This window comes from Wyeomyia smithii, chromosome 2, assembly GCF_029784165.1.
Source record: "Wyeomyia smithii strain HCP4-BCI-WySm-NY-G18 chromosome 2, ASM2978416v1, whole genome shotgun sequence".
Taxonomy (NCBI): Eukaryota; Metazoa; Arthropoda; class Insecta; order Diptera; family Culicidae; genus Wyeomyia; species Wyeomyia smithii.
The window spans coordinates 164,061,555-164,085,088 of record NC_073695.1 but is presented as its reverse complement, the minus strand read 5'-3'; the positions used below and the strand labels follow the sequence as shown (position 1 = coordinate 164,085,088).

Here is a 23,534-nt window from a genome sequence, read left to right as displayed (position 1 = left end):
TAGGTCTGCGGTTCCGTTTTTATCGTTATGCATTTACGGCAGATGTGCAAAAAATGTATCGAATGATATTGGTGGATGAAAGGGACACTTCCCTTCAAAGAATTTTGTGGCGTGACGATAAAACTAAAAAATTGAAGGAAATTGAACTGACAACTGTGACATACGGGACTGCTGCTGCCCCGTTTCTCGCAACACGCGCTCTAAACCAGCTGGCTGAAGACGAGAATGACAGTTTTCCTGCTGCAAGTAAAGTCGTAAAGAAGAGTGTGTACATCGACGGCGTGCTTTCAGGGGCTGAAAGTTTGAATGAAGCAAAGCAGTTGCAGGTGAATTTAGTGCAGTTGCTTCGACGAGGAGGTTTTCAATTGCATAAGGGAACATTCATAAATGACGTAGCCTTTAGGGGAGAGGAGGGGGTTTGCAGTTTTGTGACGAAATGTGACGATGGGGGGGTAGGGGGTCAAACCAAGCTACGTAGCATATATGAAACTAAGAAAAAAAGTGTTTTTTTTTTCTAATTGTTCTATTTAATCATTGTATTGTCTGTTTAGGGTTATTTTTATTGTTTTCTAGTTTTTTCTTGTTCATTCATGTGTTTTTGATAATAAAAACAGGCAAAAAAAATCACAGGAGGGTTGTGTGCAAAGCCACGACCGCAAGTTTGAAGTAGAATACTTTTACACAGCTCTACTTACGGCTGTAAATTAACCTACGGCCGGCGTATCGGTTCGCGCCGCTTATCGCGTTTAGCCTGGCAGAGACCTAATGCGCACGGCCAACACAATAGAAAGGTGTTTTCACATTGAAAATTAGACACGGCTTTACTGGAGTAAGTGTTGGCAAATGACGCGCGTCTAAGAACACCCGAACTGTTTCGCCGTGCCGCTTCCATTTACTTCCTTATTACATCGGCTTTAGGGAAGTACCGGCTGCACCTACCGCTGAGGCTGTTACCATACTGCTACTGGTACCCAAAGCTATTAACTCTTCAAATTAAGTGTTTTATTTGTCCTCAAAAAAAAATTGTTCAATTCCATATCGGATATGATGCAATCGCATCTCTGTAATATTACCGACAGTAATATTCTTCTAAACAGAATGATCCTACTTTTTCATTAGAGGAAGTGCCGGCTGAAGTACCGCAAAAATCTCGCCCGATCGCTCGCGTTAGCGTTCAGCCTGGCAGAGGCCAGAGACGTGGTGACCAACCACAGGGCAAGTGATTTGTTTAATTTGAAGGCAGCCAAAGGCGCGATCCGCTGCTATGGTAGTTACTGCTGAGTGCCGATATCTGCTGTTACTGCTGTCAACGTTGTGGACGGTCCATTCAATTTCCCCCGCCGACTAATGAATGTAGCTAGTTTCCCAGAAACACTCGTTTATAGCCGAAGGGTGCTACGTAATAGGCCACGCCTTTCAGTTCAGGTTTACCATTTCCATATGTTCTTTAGACGAATTATTCCACAATTCGCATTTGATTTTTGTATCCAGCGAATAAACACCGATGGTGCTCTCACACACGCAACGGTTTTAACCCGTATCTTATTGCGGTTTGTAACAGCAAGCGATTTCGTTTGCTCGCTGTTGCGTGTTGCATCATGTTGCAACTTGGCGGCTGGGAGACGACGAAATTCTGTTAATGCTGATTGATTGAAGCGACTTCATATTAGCTCTGCATAGTCGAACTAACTGCTTTTGTGAATGCGTTCTAACAGGGCAGTTTATTATTCAATATCGGTTACGCTGATCGCAGCCTTTGCGCTGCCCCTACAGTGGGGAGTTTACTAAATAAAGTAAAAATTAGACAACTACAACAGAATTTGATTGCATCCCGCACAGAATGTCTGCTTGTGTTGATGCCAGAAAATTATTAATCTTCAATCATTTTTTATGTGCCTTGAAAAAAGCATTTTGCGGTACAAAATCGGTTACTGATTACAACTTTTGAGCTGCCCTAACATTGGGGGAATTAAGATACACGGACAACAGGCATTGTGGAAGCTATTTTACATTCAGTAAATTCGACGGGTGCGACAGATTTAAATTGCTAGGATGCAACACAGAATGCTTGCTTGCGTTGACAAAAATTATTAACTTTCAATGACTTGTTTATTTGCCTTCAAAAAGGCATTTTGATTTCCGGAACTGGATTTCCTGATGGCAATCATTATGCTGCCCCAACACGGGGGGAATAATGGCTGTCTGGCGACACACGCTGAGAAAAACCGCGCTGCTCCTGAGACGTGGTGACCAACCACAGGGCTAGTGCTGCTGCTGAGGAAGGACGACTGCTGTTGTCGCTGTCTGATGCTACGCTATGCCACAGTTGTGGCCGCTATACGCTGGCCTATCCACAGCCAAGCCACAGTTGTGGCCGCTTCCGCTATCGATGGTACCCACTGCTGCTAAGGGAGGACTGCTGTCGTCGCTGTTCAGAACTGTTATGAGCGGCTTGGACTAAAACAGGCTCTTATATAGGGATGAAAATAGGAATGAATTATTTCACGTACGTGGTGGAATGATATAGCGATCATTTGATAAGCTCCACCTCTTTTTTCAGTTTCTAAAGTTTTTGCTCAGTTTCGTAGCACGGATGCACAAAAATGATTTCTTGTCGAGCCGGACCGATAGCACTCTCATTGAAGCAACAAAATAACATGTTTTGTGTCGTGTTGTGCAGCTTGGTTGAAGAAAATGTTCCCGTCCCCATGTCGCATGTAAGCAGATTATTGCGTTCAGTAGACAGTAGATAGTGTATCCAGCGAATAAACACCGATGGTGCTCTCACACACGCAACGGTTTTAACCCGTATCTTATTGCGGTTTGTAACATCAAGCGATTTCGTTTGCTCGCTGTTGCGTGTTGCATCATGTTGCAACTTGGCAGCTGGGAGATGACGAAATTCTGTTTATGCTGATTGATTGAATCGACTTCATATTAGCTCTGCATAGTCGGACTAACTGCTTTTGTGAAGGCGTACTAACAGGGAAATTTATTATTCAATGTCGGTTATGCTGATCGCAGCCTTTGCGCTGCCCCTACAGTGGGGGGTTTACTTAATAAAGTGAAAGTAAAAATTAGACAACTACAACAGAATTTGATTGCATCCCGCACAGAATGTCTGCTTGTGTTGATGCCAGAAAATTATTAACCTTCAATTATTTTTTATTTGCCTTGAAAAAAGCATGGTGTGGTTCAAAATCGGTTGCTAATTACAACCTTTGAGCTGCCCTAACATTGGGGGAAATAAGATACACGGACAACATGCACTGTGGAAGCTATTTCACATTCAGTAAATTAAACGGGTGCGACAAATTTAAATTGCTAGGATGCAACACAGAATGCTTGCTTGCGTTGACAAAAATAATTAACTTTCAATGACTTGTTTATTTGCCTTCAAAAAGGCATTTTGATTTCCGAAACTGGATTTCCTGATGGCAATCATTATGCTGCCCCAACACGGGGGGAATAATGGCTGTCTGGCGACACACGCTGAGAAAAACCGCGCTGCTCCTGAGACGTGGTGACCAACCACAGGGCTAGTGCTGCTGCTGAGGAAGGACGACTGCTGTTGTCGCTGTCTGATGCTACGCTATGCCACAGTTGTGGCCGCTATACGCTGGCCTATCCACAGCCAAGCCACAGTTGTGGCCGCTTCCGCTATCGATGGTACCCACTGCTGCTAAGGGAGGACTGCTGTCGTCGCTGTTCAGAACTGTTATGAGCGGCTTGGACTAAAACAGGCTCTTATATAGGGATGAAAATAGGAATGAATTATTTCACGTACGTGGTGGAATGATATAGCGATCATTTGATAAGCTCCACCTCTTTTTTCAGTTTCTAAAGTTTTTCCTCAGTTTCGTAGCACGGATGCACAAAAATGATTTCTTGTCGAGCCGGACCGATAGCACTCTCATTGAAGCAACAAAATAACATGTTTTGTGTCGTGTTGTGCAGCTTGGTTGAAGAAAATGTTCCCGTCCCCATGTCGCATGTAAGCAGATTATTGCGTTCAGTAGACAGTAGATAGTGTATCCAGCGAATAAACACCGATGGTGCTCTCACACACGCAACGGTTTTAACCCGTATCTTATTGCGGTTTGTAACATCAAGCGATTTCGTTTGCTCGCTGTTGCGTGTTGCATCATGTTGCAACTTGGCAGCTGGGAGACGACGAAATTCTGTTTACGCTGATTGATTGAATCGACTTCATATAAGCTCTGCATAGTCGGACTAACTGCTTTTGTGAATGCGTACTAACAGGGCAATTTATTATTCAATGTCGGTTATGCTGATCGCAGCCTTTGCGCTGCCCCTACAGTGGGGGGTTTACTAAATAAAGTGAAAGTAAAAATTAGACAACTACAACAGAATTTGATTGCATCCCGCACAGAATGTCTGCTTGTGTTGATGCCAGAAAATTATTAACCTTCAATTATTTTTTATTTGCCTTGAAAAAAGCATGGTGTGGTTCAAAATCGGTTGCTAATTACAACCTTTGAGCTGCCCTAACATTGGGGGAAATAAGATACACGGACAACATGCACTGTGGAAGCTATTTCACATTCAGTAAATTAAACGGGTGCGACAAATTTAAATTGCTAGGATGCAACACAGAATGCTTGCTTGCGTTGACAAAAATTATTAACTTTCAATGACTTGTTTATTTGCCTTCAAAAAGGCATTTTGATTTCCGAAACTGGATTTCCTGATGGCAATCATTATGCTGCCCCAACACGGGGGGAATAATGGCTGTCTGGCGACACACGCTGAGAAAAACCGCGCTGCTCCTGAGACGTGGTGACCAACCACAGGGCTAGTGCTGCTGCTGAGGAAGGACGACTGCTGTTGTCGCTGTCTGATGCTACGCTATGCCACAGTTGTGGCCGCTATACGCTGGCCTATCCACAGCCAAGCCACAGTTGTGGCCGCTTCCGCTATCGATGGTACCCACTGCTGCTAAGGGAGGACTGCTGTCGTCGCTGTTCAGAACTATTATGAGCGGCTCCGGCTGAAACAGGCTCTTATATAGGCCAAATAGCATGTTTTCAATTGCAAGGTATATGATTCTGTCGACCGTGCTTGGGAAGCAAGCATATAACGACCAATCAGGGGTCGAAATTTTCGTTTTGACAAGGCTTGACTATTTTCAATAGTACAATAGTGTGAATAATAAAATTACAATTATCTTATTTTGGGAAGAATCTTAGAAGATTTTCCAATCTATTGCTGCAAGAACGAAGGAAATCCATCGAATACTAATCGGTTTATTAGCATTTGAAATTGGACATATTTTTCACTTTTTTCGGTTTTAGATTTTCATTTCACATCCCTATGTAGCCGAACTTCCTGAGAGAAGTATTCTACTTCAAAATATCATGAGAGGGAAGGGGGGGGGGGTGCTATAATGCTACGTAATTATCTAGAGGGGGTCTTGACTTTGTGATGAAATGCTACAATGGGGGAGGGGGGAGTCAAAAAAAACCTAAAAAAGCTACGTCATTTATGGATGTTCCCTAAATGACGTGCAAATAATGCTGAACTGTTGAACGATATTCCTATGGAGCGTCAAGATAAACAGTTAGACTTCAAAAACAACGAAGTAAATGAAACCATTAATACACTTGGCCTTCTATGGGACCCGGTAGAGGATTGCTTTGCTTTTCGAGTGAATTCTGTAGAGAATAACTACGATAATGTGACGAAAAGACAGGAGATGTCGGAGATAGCAAAACTTTTTGATCCTTTGGGACTTCTTGGTCCTATAATAGTTATCGCTAAAATTACAATGCAAGACCTTTGCCGTGAAGGTTTACTGCCGTTCTAAGCATAGTTGTCCCATGTTACTTTTGGTCGATTTTCGTTTTTCATCACCAATGAGTCTATTTTCACGTATATTTTTGAAAAACTTTTAAAAATAACATTGTTTGTTCCGAAAATCTTGGAAAACTATACCAAGTCTGGACCATCGATGATTTTCTACAAATATTTGTCCCACTAGATTTTTTCTATTCTAATTCATCCCATTAACCACTAGTTCCCACATTTATAACTTGAGAAGTGCTACAGAGCACTAAAGACTTCTCCTAACAACGTTTGGTACATTACGGGTTTCAGAAATTCGGTACTGAAAATCACTTTGCTTGATTATTCAAATGCGGTACGTCCATATCTTTGTTAGGGATTAACTAACCCTTTTTGGTGGTGTGTAACCTGAATGCTCTTCTTTTTCGAGCATAAAAAAAATAAACGCATGAGATTCATACTAATTGGAAGTTGTAAGAATTTTTTTTTGTGTGTAGCCAGAATGGTGAAAGCCCAACAACGCTCAAATATGAAAGGAATGGGCAATCTAAAAAAACAATTCCTCTTTGTAATGGTAAGAATTTTGTGGCGTGACGATAAAACTAAAAAATTGAAGGAAATTCAAAGCAAAGAATTCCTCTTTGTAATGGTAAGTCATCTGATACTTATTCAATTAACTAAACTTTCGTCTCGACTATCATCACTTGCGTTTAAAGACAACAAGGTTAGCGTAATCATTTTCGTGAAAGGTTAAACAGCCTTGTATCCCCAGTGCGAACTTTGTATTGGGAAACATCGAATGCACGTGGTGGGACTGATATGCTTAGAAATTACATATTTGAAGGCAAATTTCTCGGCATTATTGTCCCAGTGGGTATTTTTATGGAAAAGAGTATTAAATCGAAAAACCTTCAACTAGATTTATTGAAAACAGTCTATTGCAAGGTAAAACTGGTTAGAAACCCATAATTGCATTTGTCACATTGACGCAATGCGTAAAAGTATTGTAAAACTTTAACATCGTTTTTCTCGTTTGCATGATTTGGAACATGGGACAAATATGTGTAGAACGGCAGTTTAGCTTGGGACGAAAAATTAACTGATGATCAACTGATTATGTGGAAACGTTTGAGAGATGATTTACCAGAGATTGCAAAGATGAGAATCCCGAGACTAGTGAAGGTATATTCTGCATCTCGGTACGAAATACACGGTTTTTCCGATGCATCGATGAAAGCCTACGGCTGTTGTTTATTTTTGAGGAGCGCGAAGCCAGACGGTTTGGCTGAACTCCATTTGTTGTGTGGAAAATCTCGGGTGACACCAATAAAAGAGACAAAAAGACAACTAGGAAACGAGTTAAATCCAGGAGAAATAACAATGCCACGTTTGGAGCTGTGCGCTGCCAAATTGTTGGCTGAGCAAGTCGTTGTTGTACTTGCAGCATTAGAGGTTGAGGTGGATCGCGTTGTGTTGTGGTCAGATTCACAGATCGTACTTTCTTGGATTGAAAATATGAAACCTGATGTGCCGGTTTTCGTGAGAAATCGAATTTCTCAAATACGCCAGATTACTGATAGCTGTGAGTGGAAATACATTCCAACTAAGTTGAATCCCTCCGATCTCATATCTCGTGGTGTGTATCTCACGCAGCTAGCGGAAAATGAGCTGTGGTGAAGAGGCCCTAAGTTTTTACAATCTGAAGAGACTGATCTAATGGTTTTCTTATGTACTGAAATTGGTAGCCACACATTGGACAGTGGAGAAATCAACGAAGCTGCAGATAACCGTTTACTAACATTGATTTTGAGTACTAGTAACTTCCGGTGGTTGGAAAGAGATGTTGGCTACATGAACCGCTTCATGGTGAATTATAGATCGCCCGTGGAAAAGCGACGTAGCGGTAAATTGAATAGATGACTTCCGAGATGCCTTTCAGGTACTTATTAGAGAGGTTCAGAGTGTAGAGTTTGGGGATGAAATTAAATGCATTGAAAGGGGAAATCCTGTTACCGGTAAATTATTGAACTTGAATCCTTTTTATGGCAAAGATCGATTATTGAGAGTTGGTGGACGATTGCGCCATTCGGATTTACCGTATGACCAAAAACATCCTGCGATAGTCCCAGAAAAACACCACTTGACTGACCTGCTTATAGACACTCTCCATCGTGAACAACTGCATTTAGGGTAGAATGGTTTGTTGGCAGTTATGCGGCGTACCGTTTGGCCATTAAAGGGTAAACAAGCGATCCGCATGGTAATAAGAAAGTGCTTAACATGTTTTAAAATGAAGCCGTCAGAAACCAGACAATTCATGGGTGATCTCCCTACAACGAGGGTCACAACAGCCCAACCATTTCTAAGAACTGGCGTAGACTACGCTGGACCAGTGTTGCTGAAGCAGGGACGAATGAAGGCACCGATAAAGGCTTACATGGCATTATTTATATGTATGTGCACAAAGGCAATACATATCGAGCTCGTGACATCAATGACGATTGATACATTTCTTGCAGCTTTGCAAAGATTTGTGGGTAGGCGCGGCCATGTAGCTGAACTGTTTTCCGATAACGGAAAAAATTTATTGGTGCCAACCGGCAACTCATACAACTTCGAGAGCTCCTTAGATCGCAAGTGCTAGAAAAAAGGGTAAACGATTTTTGTCAGGCTCGAGGCATATCTTGGAGTTTTAACCCTCCCAAGGCACCTCACCAAGGAGGATTGTGGGAGGCAGGCGTTAAAAGCGCGAAATATCACCTTTACCGAGTGTTGAATGAAGCGTATCTATCGTATGAAGTAATGAATACCTTATTGATACAAATAGAGGATGTTTTAATTCACGACCGTTGTGCGAACAGTCAGATGATCCTCACGATTATCAAGCGCTTAGCCCTGGACATTTCCTTATAGGACGTAAATTAAATGCGGTTGCGGAACCTCTGTACGACGATATAAAGGAAACCTCGCTCTCTAGATATCAATTAATTCAGAAGCGGAAACAATCCTTCTGAAAGAGTTGGTCTAATGACTATTTGACGGAGCTTCAGCGGCGTTATAAGTGGAATGAGACACCTACAGTTGTTCGTAATGGCATGATGGTTCTTTTGAAAGAAGAGAATACTCCTCCTCAGAGTTGGCATCTTGGACGAGTTGTCAGTGTGAAACCAGGACAGGATGAAATAGTTCGTGTCGTCGCGGTGCGTACAACATCTGATGTGTATGCCAGGCCAACCACGAAGATTGCAGTGCTTCCAACTGTTGAAAATGAAGAGCAAGAAATAAAATAATGTTGGGCAAGGCCCAAGGGGGGAGAATGTTAGAAGTAAAAACTATTCATGTTACAAATTCCTATTTTTTGTGTAGTTTTCTAACACAGTGTAGTCATGGGCACACTGTTTGCGCTCGTAAGAAAAAAAAACGCACTTCCTGTTTTCATAATAAAAACGAGAGACGAGAACAATGGACGTGTTTGTATTGAAACCGAAATGATTTTGTTTTTGGAGCAAGATACAGTCCACTCAAAATTTCATTTGAGATATCCGGAAACATGATAGTATTACACCGATTCATGTACATAGATCACTCTGATCCGAAACAGAATGGCCAGTCGGACGAAACCTCAACACGGTATAAATCAGCTTTGAAGTTCGGTTTTTCTAAATTTTCTTAATTTTCCAATCCCAGCTTCTTGAGTAGATGCGGTTTATGTGTGGTGGTTCACCAACCCCTTGGTTCAGCCCTGTGTGATGTGTAGAGGTGGAGAAGAAGAAAACGGCTAGTATGTATGTTAGTTATATTTGCGCGTTCAGAGAGAAGAGTCTCAAATAAAGAGAACCAAATTATTTTTTGTCTTTAACTCGTGATCGCTTGGAAATTCCCATATTGGTGACCCCGATAAGTTCTTGAACAGTTACGAATATTTAATAAGGCTAAGTGATAAAATATACGCAAGCTGCAAATACCGCTGCGGTTTCCGTGAAACTTCCAGATTTCTGGGAAAGCGATCCAGCTATGTGGTTTGCTCAAGCCGAAGCACAGTTTGTGCTCGCTGGGGTCGTTCGAGATGATACAAAATATTACCACATCATCAGCAAAGTTGATCAGTCCGTGATCTGCCATATTACTGACCTAGTTCAAAATCCTCCAGCAGAAGGCAAATATGCAAAAGTGAAAGCTCGTTTGATCAGCCGTTTCGAAATTTCCGCACAAAGAAAATTGAAAGAATTATTGAACGCGTGCGACCTCGGTGATATGCGGCCCACTCATTTACTGGCGCGTATGCAGGAGCTCGGTGCAGGTTTGAATATTACGTCATGAAAGTGCTTTTCCTAGAACGTATGCCGCGGAAAGTAAGACCGGTATTGTCAATCAGTGACGGAACGCTTACTAAGTTGGCTGCAATGGCGGATAAAATGCTTGAGACAGCTGGTCCATGCGTAGCTTCTTCGTCCGTTCCCCCAGTATGTGATTATAGTAGTCTGCAAGAACAAATCATTAACTAAACGGCAGAGATTCGTCGTCTGAAAGCGCCCAGACCTCGCAGTCGTTCGTCATCTCGTTCCCGGCTCAGTTCTGAGAGTACGATTTGTTGGTACCATCGGAAGTACGGAAAAAATGCTCATCAATGTCGCGAACCCTGCACGTTTTCAAAAAACTAAGTATTCGTTCATCTGCAGCGGCACAGTTGGACGGCTTTTTCGAAACGCGTCGCCTTCATATTCACGATTCCACCAGCAACTTTAGATTTTTAGTTGATACGGGATCCGAAGTCTCCATTATACCTGCCACTAGCAAAGACCGATTGGAGGGATCAACATCTTTCCGACTTCATGCTGCTAACGGTACCGTCATTAAGACGTACGAATCTCGCTTCGTCACGACTGATTTAGGACTTCGACGACGATTTTATTGGAATTTTCGCGTTGCGGATGTCAGTACTGCTATAATTGGGGCAGACTTTCTAGCATTTTTCGAGCTGATAGTTGATCTCAAAAACCGTCGGCTTATTGACAATAAAACCCATCTCAAAACAATCGGTGGCTTAGCTCCAGCTGCTATCCATGGTGTCACAACCGTTGACGCAAGTCATCCGTTCCGAGACATTCTTTTGGAGTTTCGTGAAATCACGCTACCATCAACAATGCGATTAGCTGTGAAAGAGAGAGCAGTTAAACATCACATTATGACTAAAGGCCCTCCAGTTGCTTCAAAAGCACGTCGCTTAGCTCCAGACAAATTAAATGCTGCAAAGAAAGAGTTTCAGATTATGTCTGATCTCGGAATCTGTCGACCATCAAGTAGCTGCTGGGCGAGCCCGTTACATTGCGTGCCAAAGAAAAATGGTCAATGGCGTAACAATTCCCGACCGCTATCCAGTGCCTCATATCCATGATTTGTTAAATCCATTTCAAGGTAAAAACATATTCACTACAATAGACTTGGAACGTGCTTACCACCAAATACCGGTGCACGACGATGATATATCTAAAACAGCAGTAATTACTCCGTTTGGATTGTTCGAATTCTCGACAATGCAAAACGGGCTTTGCAACGCAAGCCAAACGTTTCAACGGTATATGCACAGCATATTTGGTGATTTAGATTTCGTTGTTTGTTTTATTGATGATATATGTATTGCGTCTTCAAGTGAAAAAGAGCATATGGAGCACGTACGAATTGTTTTCGAAAGGCTACGAGGAAATGGCCTTGTTATAAATGTTGAAAAATGCAAATTTGCACAACAGCAAGTCACATTCCTTGGATATTTAATTAGCGGTCGTGGAATCCTTCCTTTGCCAGATCGTGTGAAAGCAATACGCGACTTTGCTCTTCCATCTAAAGTGAAAGAACTCCGACGATTCCTAGCATTAGTGAATGGTTACAAACGCTTTATACCGCAAGCAACCGACCAGCAAGCTGCACTTCGTAATTTGATCCCCGGGAATAAGAAAAATGATAACCGTGTGATATATTGGAATGATCGAGCGAAAGAAGCATTTGATAGTTGTAAATATTCAATTTCCGATGCAACTTTACTTCATTATCCGGTTCCTGATAAACCTCTAGGACTGATGGTAGATGCATCTAGCACAGCTGCTGGTGCTGTTCTGCAGCAGTTGGTTGGTCGCGAGTGGAAACCTCTGGGTTTTTATTCCGAAAAGTTCACATCTGGGCAGCGAAAATACTCAACGTTTGGTCGAGAATTGGCAGCTAGGAAAATGTCTGTAAAATATTTTCGTCATTTGCTAGAAGGACGTCAGTTTACTATATATACTGACCACAGTCCACTTACCAATGCCCTAGCCTCGAACACTCCATCCCGCTTGCCGCACGAGGAACGTCATTTGCAGTACATATCAGAGTTTACAAATGATATTCGACACATCAGCGGGAAAGACAATTCAGTGGCAGATACACTGTCTCGAGTAGAAGCATTGTCAACAAGTATGATAGATTTCAAAATCATAGCTGCAGATCAGTTGAATGACGAACTATTTCCCCAAGTGGAGTTTCCCTGTATTGTGATGTATCGGTTAACAATAAATGTCGACCCTACATTCCTTTGAAGCATCGCCAGCAGATACTGCAAGAGATACACGGTTTGTCGCATCCAGGAATTAGATCTACGAGACGGTTAATGACCGACCGTTTTATTTGGACTTCCATCAATAAAGACGTCAAATCGTTTGTTAAGTGTTGCGAAAAATGTCAACGTTTGAAAGTACAGCGGCACGCTACCACTCCAACAGGTGAATTTGAATTTGTTTCAAATCGCTTCGATCACATTCATATGGATCTCGTTGGCCCTCTTCCTCCTTCTAATGGTTTCCGATATTTGTTAACCATGGTAGATCGATGCACTCGTTGGCCCGAAGCAGTTCCTATTTGTGATAGACCTGCTGGAGCAGTAGCTCGAGCGTTTGTGTCTACATGGATTTCTCGATTCGGTGTCCCGCTTGAATCTGATTTGTTTAGAGAATTGAGCCGAACGCTGGGTGTGGATCATCTTCGAACAACCGCTTATCATCCACAGTCAAACGGTATGGTGGAGCGCTTCCACCGAACACTAAAAGCAGCTTTGATGTGCGTCGATGGAAAGTACTGGTCAGAACGCTTGCCGCTGGTTCTTCTTGGAATACGAACAGCCTTGAAGATTGATCTCAATTGCTCTACGGCGGAATTAGTATATGGACAGCATCTCCGTATTCCTGGGGAGTTTTTCGATTCTCCACAAGTACTGACAGACAGAAGCAATCTAGTCAGAGACCTTCATCGCATATTCGATAATTTGAAGCCAATAGCAACTGAGCATCATGCTACATCGGAAGTGTTCGTTCGTCGAGAACTAAAAGATTGTCGTTATGTGTTTTTGCGCATTGACATGGTAAAAAACCACTCCAGCAGCCATATCAAGGACCATACGAGGTGGTAAAACGTGATGAAAAATTCTTCGATTTGATCATAAATGGCAAACAGCAACGTGTATCAATCGACCGCATCAAACCTGCGTTCCTCCTGAAAGAAGACCAACCGATGAATGATAATAAAACAAAATTTACACCTTCTGGTCATCGAATAAGATTCCTGGTGTAACTGGAGGGGGGTACTGTGGTGGTTCACCAACCCCTTGGTTCAGCCCTGTGTGATGTGTAGAGGTGGAGAAGAAGAAAACGGCTAGTATGTAAGTTAGTTATATTTGCGCGTTCAGAGAGAAGAGTCTCAAATAAAGAGAACCAAATTATTTCTTGTCTTTAACTCGTAATCGCTTGGAAATTCCCATATATGCAAAAAACTCATTTTCGAAAATAAATGGTCTTGAGACCACTTTGTTCCGCAACGGCTCATATGAACACCCATATTGTTTTGAGTAATTGGCACTCAAAGTTTAACTAACTCGTGTATTTTCTGCAGCTTGCTACAGAGAATTTTTACAATAATGCCACTATAAACTGTTCAAATGATTACGTGTTTTTTATGAAATATAGATTATTATATTCCATGTCCACTAGACTTAATTAGGTTGCATCTCGACCAAACCGAAGCGCGCCTTTTAAACGTTTGTTGAGCGCCATGTGTGTCTATGAAGAAAAGGAATGAAAACAGAACCGTGAACCCACTACAACACATGAGAAACAAAATTAAGCAACAGAAATCCCAATTTTTTGAAGTGATTGGATTAACCATCAAATGCTCTTTCGCCCCGGATGATTATGGATTATAATTCCCGTTTTTCTTCAGTTCTAAGTGATTCCCGATTTTTCCTTTTTTCCGGTTCAGTGGCCACCCTGTTTATAACAGAAGGAACAGATACCGAGTCAAAAAAAAACTCCTCAGTGTCTCAAAGCGCTCAAAATTGTGGTTTTTCGACCTTCGAAAAACTACCTAGGGGTGAGTACAGGAATTTGGGAAAATCGAAATTTTTTTTCGATGCCAAATGTCTTAAAAAAGAATAAAACGTCGAGATCTGGTGTTATTTCGAAAAAAAAAATTTTGACTGAAAATCGACCTTCTGGGACTTAGCCGTTTTCTGAGCAACCGAAACCTTAATATGGAACATTTTAAAACGGGTTTCTAAAATGACTCACAGCTCGTCTAAAGCAGATGTAAATTATTTCAATGTTTATTCGGTATCTCAAACTCGATTTTCATTAGGATGGTTCATTAATTTTTTACTAGGGTGGTCGAAAAATCAAAACTTTAAGCGTTTTGAGACACTCCTAAATCATGTCCGATTGAGCTGAAGTTTTGCATAGATCATTTTTTTGGGCCAATGAACAAAATGTACAAGGTCGGTTTTTGAAATTCGATGATGAATTTTTTTTATACAAGCATTGCCACCCTAGAATAAACTACGCTACAAATACATCTACTCATCAACTGAGATAAAAAGTCAAAACATAAGTCCCGTAGAACGGAGAGTTAACGTGCATATAAGACGAGATTGAGCACTTTGGATAAGAAATGAACCTAACAATTGGTAATGAGAAGCATCAACATACCGTGTCTGCTGCTGTTAGGTTGATTCCTAGACCACCAGCTCGCGTTGAAAGCAGAAAAACGAAGATATCAGCACGATTCTGAAAGTCTGCAACCATATCACGTCTCGCGGATATTTTGCTAGAACCGTCCAGCCGCATGTACCGATGTTTCCTGTGCCACATGTATTCCTAAAAGATATATAATGGAAGTAAGATTATATCAGAACAAACTAACGAATAATACCAACCTCCAGTAAGTCTATCATTTTAGTCATTTGAGAATAAATTAGTACGCGATGTCCTTGCACTTTCAAACGAGACAGTAAAGAGTCTAATACTGCCAGTTTGCCTGCATCTGATACTAGTGTTTGTTTGTCCGGGATAACAATGTTGGACCAACCATGCGCAGTCGGATACGACAATTTCAATGCATCGTTCACTAGTTCGAATCCTTCTCTAGACTCACAATGCTCATGTCTGATTGCAGCCCAGGCGGCTTCTCGACTTTCACAACTAGTTCATAGAATTAGAAAAGTTATAATATTTTGCGATAAATGTCGAATAATAAAAAAATGGTACTATAAATAAAAAAATAAATTAAAAAATACTGAATTAAAATAAATTTCAACAAAAAATAATCAATTTAAAAAATTATCTAGAAACAAATAATTAACAGTCGAACGCGCCGTCTGTGTATAATAAACAGAATATCAAGCTCCGATAGCGGAAGGAAGCACCAAGGCCCGTACCTGCCTTTTTCCATTATAACATTTGCCATCCAGGATAGTATCCGTTACCATAACGCATAACAATTCAAGCTCATCTGATTTATCAGAACCACCGAGCCAACGAATCCGGGGTACGTTGAATTTCTATAGGAGACTAAAAATATTACCGCGTTGGTAGGTACGCGGAACTAAATAAACCAGTCAAGTTGAACAGAACATGCTTGCAAGAAATGAAACAAATGGCATTATGGAAATGTGTAGTGAAGCCTAGGTGCTACATTGCTACATTGGCCACCAAAATGGCCCAAGAGAATATAAAATAAGTGACTTTAACGAGCTAGTCGTCCAATGTTCCAATCTAGATTTCAAAGAGACTGTAAAGCCTGTAGTACACTCTTTGTCTAACGGTCAAATATTTGACCTTCTGACATAATGGTCAAATTTATTTGACATCATGGTTGTTGTTTGCCCGTGTTTGCCCCATGTCAAAATTGGAGGGTGACAAATAATTATATTTGACCAAATTTTTATCTGTCAAAAAGTGACAAATATTTGACGCTCGGTCAAAGAGTGTACTACAGGCTTAAGTCATCAGGACCCAAGGGCTAGCTGTGGGATTGTTCATTACACTTACAGTTGGTCGCAAAGTCTGTGTCTAATAAACAAAAATAAGTCAAGTTCCGATAGCAGAATGTTGTGATTCCTAGGCCTCACATTTTGCATCATACCTACATACCATGATTTTAACTAGTTGCTTTTCTGAGAAATGCATTTTTTTCTCATAAGTGAATAAATAGTTGTTTTTTGTAACAAAAATCACTTAAAATTCACTGCAATTATCAAAATATAAATTTTGATCTGATTTTAAATTCACTTTCGCCCAATTGGCAATCAGAACAGGGACCGTTCCTAAACCACGTGGTCATAAAGAAGGGTACAGGGGGGGGGGGGGGGGTTTGTCAAGAGACCACGAAAGACAACGCACGGAGGCGGGGGGATAACGAAATTACCACGTGGTATTTTTTCCTGATTTACTATTTATCGTTGTCACCAAGTCAAGAATGAAGCTTTTGCATTTTAGAAATATAGAATGTACTGAAAGTTTAATAATAACAATGTAAAAAATTTAATCGAATTTTTGGCACTTGATAAATGAAAAGACCACGTGGCTTAGGAACGGCCCCACAGTAGTAATAGAAATGTGTTAAGCTTAAGGGGTAATGCTCAAAATAACAAGGCTTTTTTCATGATTTTTTTACAGGACATTTGAGATGTTAGGTATATAAATAATATATCATTGGATTGAGCAACTATTACAGAATAGAAAAAATATTTTTATTGTTATTTTCGTTACAAAATGGCGGCTGTGCAGCGATTGCCGTGAACCGCTTTTTTTAAAAGTTCTTCCGCGGCGAGCAGTATAAGTCGTGCCCAACTCCACCTATAACCAAAACAAATTTTTTTTCATTATCTACATAAGTGTGAAGTACAGTGATTATATTTTTAGAGTTTTTCTTCGCAAAATGGCAACGGTTATAAAAAAAGTTCTGTTTCGACAAAAAAAAATCGACTTTGATTGTTTATAACTTTGGTTGTTGTTAATCAATCGCTAAAATCGTGTGTACTTCACTAGATAATCTAATGAAGAAGCTACAGTTAAAATTTCAAGTCAATCGCATGTAAACATTTTCAGTTCTACTGCTCGCCGATTTTGAAAACACGGTTTTGAGAAAAACGCGTTTAAATTTTCAAATTGCTATAAATCTTAAGAATCGTAACAGTAAAGCCCCTAATAATTTTTTAACCTTCAGTCAGCTACCCCTGTGCCGTAAAGTTGTCCTTTCTGGGCTTTATCTTCCTCTTCTTCTTTTTTTATCTGATCTAAGGCTGCGCCTACCTTCTTTCACGGTATCAGACATGCGACGCTCAGTGACTTTGACGCGGTTGGCATCCGATCCCACGCAAAACTCAAACTTGTCACTCATATTTAAGTACTTTTGAGTATAACTCACAGTTAAAAAGTATCAAAAAACTCAAACAAAGATGGTACACAACGAGAACGGCTGATTGACTAAACAAATGGAATTTGTGAGTAAACACGTGCCGTAGAGACGCCTTGACGGTCGAAACTTGATGCAGCGACCTCTATACTACAAATTTGAAACACGACATCGATCATAGGTAACTTCTACTAGTTTACAAAGCCTCGAAATTAAAAACAAAAACGAGCATCGCTAAAATAAACGAAAAATGTTTTTTTGGAGCATGAAAGTTGTTCGGTAAAAATTGATTTAAACGAATTTTAAGTTTAGATCAGTACTTGGGCGATGTAGATTTTGATTATAGGATAGTTTTAGTATGATTTAAGCCAATAAAAAAAATGACAAGAAAAAAATTTTTTTGGTAGATATTACCCCTTAACAACATAACTTTTTGTAGAGGTCTCAAACGTTTCGCATATAATACAAATCTCGAAGTAAAGACAGTATAATTCGAATACTTACTAGTGTCTTCTTCCAGGACTTACAATGCGTGGTATTTGACCATATAAAAACCGTGGCATCACTGTTGGCCAGCATTCAAGTTTCGTTTCCGGATGAAAAGTATGCGGAAACTCCGGCAAAAGGGAAATATTGGTCATCAGGACCTTTGCACTCGTGTGTTTTTCTTTTAATGACAATGGTTGAATATCATCTATGTCGTGAAATTCCAAACCGGTAGCAGATGCCATTAATTGCCGTTCGCCGATGTGTAATTTTGAAGCTTTTCGACTTCTCAAAATTCGATGTTCCATTGTTTCCTGCATGGGACGTATTCGGTGATCTGCATGCGTGTAAATACTACTTTGACTAGTCGCCGTAAAAATCAAACTATTTAAAACCGTATAGAATGTTCTAAACAGCGGGTTAGCCCATCTTTCAACTGTTGGTTCTAGTAACATATAACTTGTGCTTCCAAAATTTTGCCAAAAAACCCAACGGTAGTGCAGCAGCTTAAGATGTTCTTGCCATTGATTGATGTCGTTCAAACTACAAACATGTATTAAATTTCTACGTTATTATAAATAAAAAAATAGATATGATACTCACTAATGAATGAGGCCGTTCACAGCCAATTTTTCCATTTCGGATGGTGATAGATGCGATAATCTACAAAACGAGAACGTATTCTTGACATTTAAATGCTGCACACTTGCATAGTTAATGTTGGGTCCATCTGAATTCCTGAACATTGATTTGTAAACATTTTCACATTTGAAAATATTAAGCCGGTTGAAAAGCAAGTGCCGTTTACTAGGAATGCATCTTGTAATAAGCCCTTCATTAAATATTAAGCGTGCAATCTTGTACTCGGCAGTTTGACAAAAAAACGGACTTTTGGCATTTCGACGCTCAAAAAGCTCCGGATGGTTGCACACCTTACGAAACTGCATGACAAGGTTCATCAGATTTGATGTAAAGTTTTTGTCAAACGCGTGTCCATCGCCAGTTCCATGACCAGTAAGGTGCAACAAATCTTCGATACGAATTTTCTTTTTGAGAGCAACATACAGCAACTTTTGTCGTGTTGTTAATGGACAGTAAACCATAATTTCAATTTTGTCAGATAGCTCGTTTTCTACATCTTTCTTGACACGCCGAAGCATAAACGGTTTAAGAATCATATGAAGCCGGGAAATTTGCTCTGAAAATGAAAAAAAGGATTTTTTCTAAAAGTTAGAAGGTAATATCAAAACTTGACCGTTATTGTAATGTAGGACTAAAACAAATCAAACATCCCCAATTGAACGATATTGAAATTAATGCTTCGATACCTTAACTTTAAAGCACTTTTACTAGAATCTTTTCGTCAGTAATACAGTTGAAGAATACAATTCAAAGGCTGAACTTGAAATCTTAATGAAAATGTCGGTTAGAGCTCGGAAAGGATTTGAAATCTTTTTTTTGCCAAATCCGTTAAAAAATCTATGTAACATTTTCTGGAGGGAATCGCGACCGCGATTATTTTGCATTTTATCCGAAGTTCTCGAGAAATGTTGGCGCAGACCAACTTGATGTGCAGGATATCTTACTGACACTAACAGTTTCTCCCGAGCCGAGATTTGAACTTTCGACGACTTGATTGTTAAGGCTGCATCGCAACTCGAGACTAGCAATACTCTGAAGGAATATTGAGTATTTCTACTCGAGACGAAGTTTGTGTTATAATTTTGTTAAAAATAAATCTTAAAAAGCGTATTTCACTAACTTTGGAGTAAAAATTACGTATTATTCGAGCAGTTGAGAAAGAAGATATATTTCATTCCGCGTCGAAGACTCGAAAGAAACGGACGTGCAAAGTGGTCGTTCCATTATAATCCGGTCCGTGTGTACGAATAGCCAAAAAAAAAGAGTATATAATTCGCGCTCAAGGCCATCTAGATAGTGAGTTGTGTCGCTACGATTCTGTACCCGGCTCGCTAAAGTGGCTATATTGTTGCAAAGATAGCGACTGCAGCTTCGATCTGTGCTCAGTGAATAGATATTTCTTGTTCAAGGCCATTCGCCAGTTGAGTTGTGTCGCTGTGTAGAGTGATCTCACACCCGGCTCGCTGCTAGTGGTTGTATTGGTGCTGCTGTGTACAACCAACAACCAATTCTGCTGGAAGGAAGAAGTAAATCATCGCCCGTGCGCTGAGTGTGGAGGAGAGCGGTTGCAGAAGCTAAGTAGTTTTTTTCTTGGTTTTTTTCTACAATATTATTTACTGATTGGCATTTTGCGTGTGTGGCTCACGCGTCCAACATGGACGACGATGGTGGCATGACCGAAAGCGGGGATGAAAACCCGCTTGTTCAAAGGCCTAGCCCTCTTGGATACTAAGTACCAAGGGTTAAAATTGGAGCCCCGCAGGAATCTACCCATCGGCAACAGTATCCGGAGAGCAAAGCTGGTATTGGGGCTGTTTCCGGCCGAAAGTAAAAGCATTGAACACAATGCAAATTTGTAGAGATCTGGCACGGTTTTCAGCCGTGAAAAACAACAAAGAAATAACAAAAATACGCCCGAATAAACTGCGTGTTTTGGTATCCGACTTCAAGCAAGCAAATGAGATTGCTGCTTGTGAGCTGTTCACGCGGGAGTACCACGTGCACATTCCAGCTCGCGTAGTTGAGATTGACGGTGTGGTCAGCGAATCGAGTCTGACCGTCGAGGACCTGTTGAAGGCTGGAAAAGGCCTTTTCAAGGATTCTAGCCTTGAACCGGCCAAGATGCTTGAATGTAAGCAATTACATTCAGTATCGCTCGACAAGGGTGTAAAAACTTACACTCCATCAGACTCTTTTGCGTGACTTTCGCCGGGTCTGTTCTGCCGAGCTATGTGCTCGTGGACGCGGTGCGTCTACCTGTGCGCTTGTTTGTACCGCGGGTAATAAATTGCCTTAAGTGCAAACAGTTGGGCCATACGACCTTCCACTGTGGCAATATAGCACGTTGTGGCAAGTGCGGAGAGAAACATGCGGATGACGCCTGTAATAAGAGCGCTGAAAAGTGCCTCTATTGTGGGCAGACTCCACATGAGCTGTCTGCATGTCCCGCGTACAAGCAGCGCCAAGAGAAAATCAAGCGGTCTCTGAAAGAGCGCTCTAAGCGCACTTTCGCAGAAATGCCCAAAGAGGCCGCTGCCACCAAACTGGTTTCCCCGAATCTTTTTGAGGTCTTGTCATCCGATGTGTCTGATTCTGACGATTCAGTTGAGGAACCTTCTCTTGTTGAACCCGGGAAGTCTAGAAAGAGAAAAAAACCTCTCTTCCCCTGACTTCCTAGGAAGGGACAGAGAAGGTCTCCATCTGAAGTGGCTGATACTAAGAAACAAAAAAGGGCTGTAGAAAAACCGAAGCAAACTCCTCCGGGATTGGCAAGATTAAATTCAAGTAAGGAGTTTCCGACACTCCCAGGAACATAAAAAACCCAACTGTTCCTTCTTTTTCGTCCAAGATTCAACCAGAATCTGACTACTCGTATTCTCATCAAATGTGAGGTTCTGAACCCCTTGGTAATTGAAAATTTCGATAGGCTAGTTGAAGTTAATGATTGTTTCTACTGTGTTTTTCGATACATTCATGATGGAAGAAACTCGTGGAATCCCGGATCATTTACGCGTGCAGCAGATCCCTAAAATATTTTATAACAAATATAAAAACATCAACTGCGACAATGCGTTTTATACTGATGGATCACTTCTCAACGGGTCCACTGGCTTCGGTATCTTCAACAATAATTTTACCGCCTCCTACAAGCTTCTGTTCACGTCGCAGAATTGGCTGCAATTCAGTATCCCTTAGGGATTATTGAAAAAAATGCCCACGGACCATTACTTCATCTTTACGGACAGTCTCAGTTCCATTGAGGCTCTTCGATCGATGAAGAATGTAAGGCACTCTCCGCGTTTCCTGGGGAAAATACGGGAACATCTGAGTGCTTTATCCGAAAAATTTTCTCAGATTACCTTAGTGTGGGTCTCATTGTTCCATTCCGGGCAATGAGAAAGCGGACACTTTGGCTAAGGTGGGCACAACAAACGGTGATATTTACAACACACCAATTGCCTACAATGAATTTTTAAAATTTTCACGTCAGAGTACACTTATCAACTGGCAGGCCTCGTGGGATAAGGGAGAACTGAGGAGATGGCTACACAGCGTCATCCCCAAGGTTTCCAACAAAACCTTGGTTTCGGGGGTTGGATGTAGCACGAGATTTCATTAGCATAATGTCTCGGATTATGTCCAACCACTACGGGTTAGATGCACATCTCCTGCGTATTGGGCTGGCGAGCAGTAATCATTGCGTTTGTGGATTGGGGTATCAAGACATTGAACACGTGGTTTGGGTGTGTGCTGAATTCTGCTATGTGCTATGTGCCAGTTCGTGATAGCCTCGCTCAGCGAAACTTGCCATACATGCAACATATTTATAGCTATTGCAAAAGCATCAAGGTGCCCATTTAACAGCGAAACGAATCTTGGATAAAAAAAAACATGTTAGTTTTAGTATTAGGTTTAGTTTCAGCTCGTAGTCGGCAGCGAGGATAACAAATTTGCCTTTAGCTTATAAGATATTTTAGACCATATGGCATTAGATTTAACCCTCTAAGGCTTAAATTTTTAGACGGACTTCGAAAAAATCACTATGAAGCTTTATAAACATTTTTTAAGTTCTTATTGCAGGGCTAGTAGCGAACTTGAAGTAAAATAATAGTGACTTTAGTGACTTTTTTCATTAAAATAGTGACTAAATAGAGACTAAATAGTGACCTAAAATATACAAAAAAGGGTTTTGAAATTTATTGTTGAACCATAAATGAATTAAATTTTATCTGAAATTTATGTCTTTAGAACATAGGATGTGCAATGATTTGTTCTCGTAGCAAAAAAGTCGAACTAAAATCTGTATCATAATTTCACATTGAAATGGTTGTAATAACACCTTGTTCAATATATTCGAAGTTTTCGAGTTATAAGTGTTAATGAAAGTACGTGAACGAATTTATACACTCTCGATACAGTGATGGAAACGAAACGAATATGATGCAATCGTCGTTTATTCATCATGTGTACACTTTACGAAGACTACAGGCCGCGACTAAACTCGAATCCTCTCAACCCATAATGAAATGATGATAGGGTGCATAGGTTTCTGGGAGAAAACAAACACATGACTAGACTACATCTGAGAAGCGATTCGATCGTTGCGTTTGTCTCTCCATAGGCCGATAGTTACGGGAAGAAAGGATAGCAACAGGAGAAAATCATGTCGCCTGAACAGCAGCAGAGGTTGGGTGCGGTGAGAGGGAATGTGTGGGGGAAGGGACTACTTCGGCAGCGGTTGAGTTTAAGCGAGAGTAGGAGGGCATACACTGTCATTTCCTTTCTTTTTCTGACAAAGCGCGAGTAGCTTGTAGAATAAACCTTTACATTCCTTTGCAGCTCTTAGACAATTCGTTCGTAACTATTCTGCACTGTTCACTTCGATGAGAAAT

General features: G+C 40.9%; 1 protein-coding gene across 1 annotated transcript in view; it reads right to left on the bottom strand.

Annotated features, from left to right (window-relative positions):
• LOC129721525 (chromatin-remodeling ATPase INO80) overlaps positions 1 to 23,534 on the bottom strand; it is a 113,668-nt gene that overhangs the window by 70,144 nt on the left and 19,990 nt on the right. Inside the window, exons 5-8 of the mRNA XM_055674203.1 lie at positions 18,604 to 19,198; positions 18,019 to 18,543; positions 15,035 to 15,299; positions 14,808 to 14,975 (exon numbers count right to left, since the gene is read on the bottom strand). Coding sequence (XP_055530178.1) covers positions 14,808 to 14,975; positions 15,035 to 15,299; positions 18,019 to 18,543; positions 18,604 to 19,198 — 1,553 coding nt within the window. The remainder of the gene's footprint in view (positions 1 to 14,807; positions 14,976 to 15,034; positions 15,300 to 18,018; positions 18,544 to 18,603; positions 19,199 to 23,534) is intronic.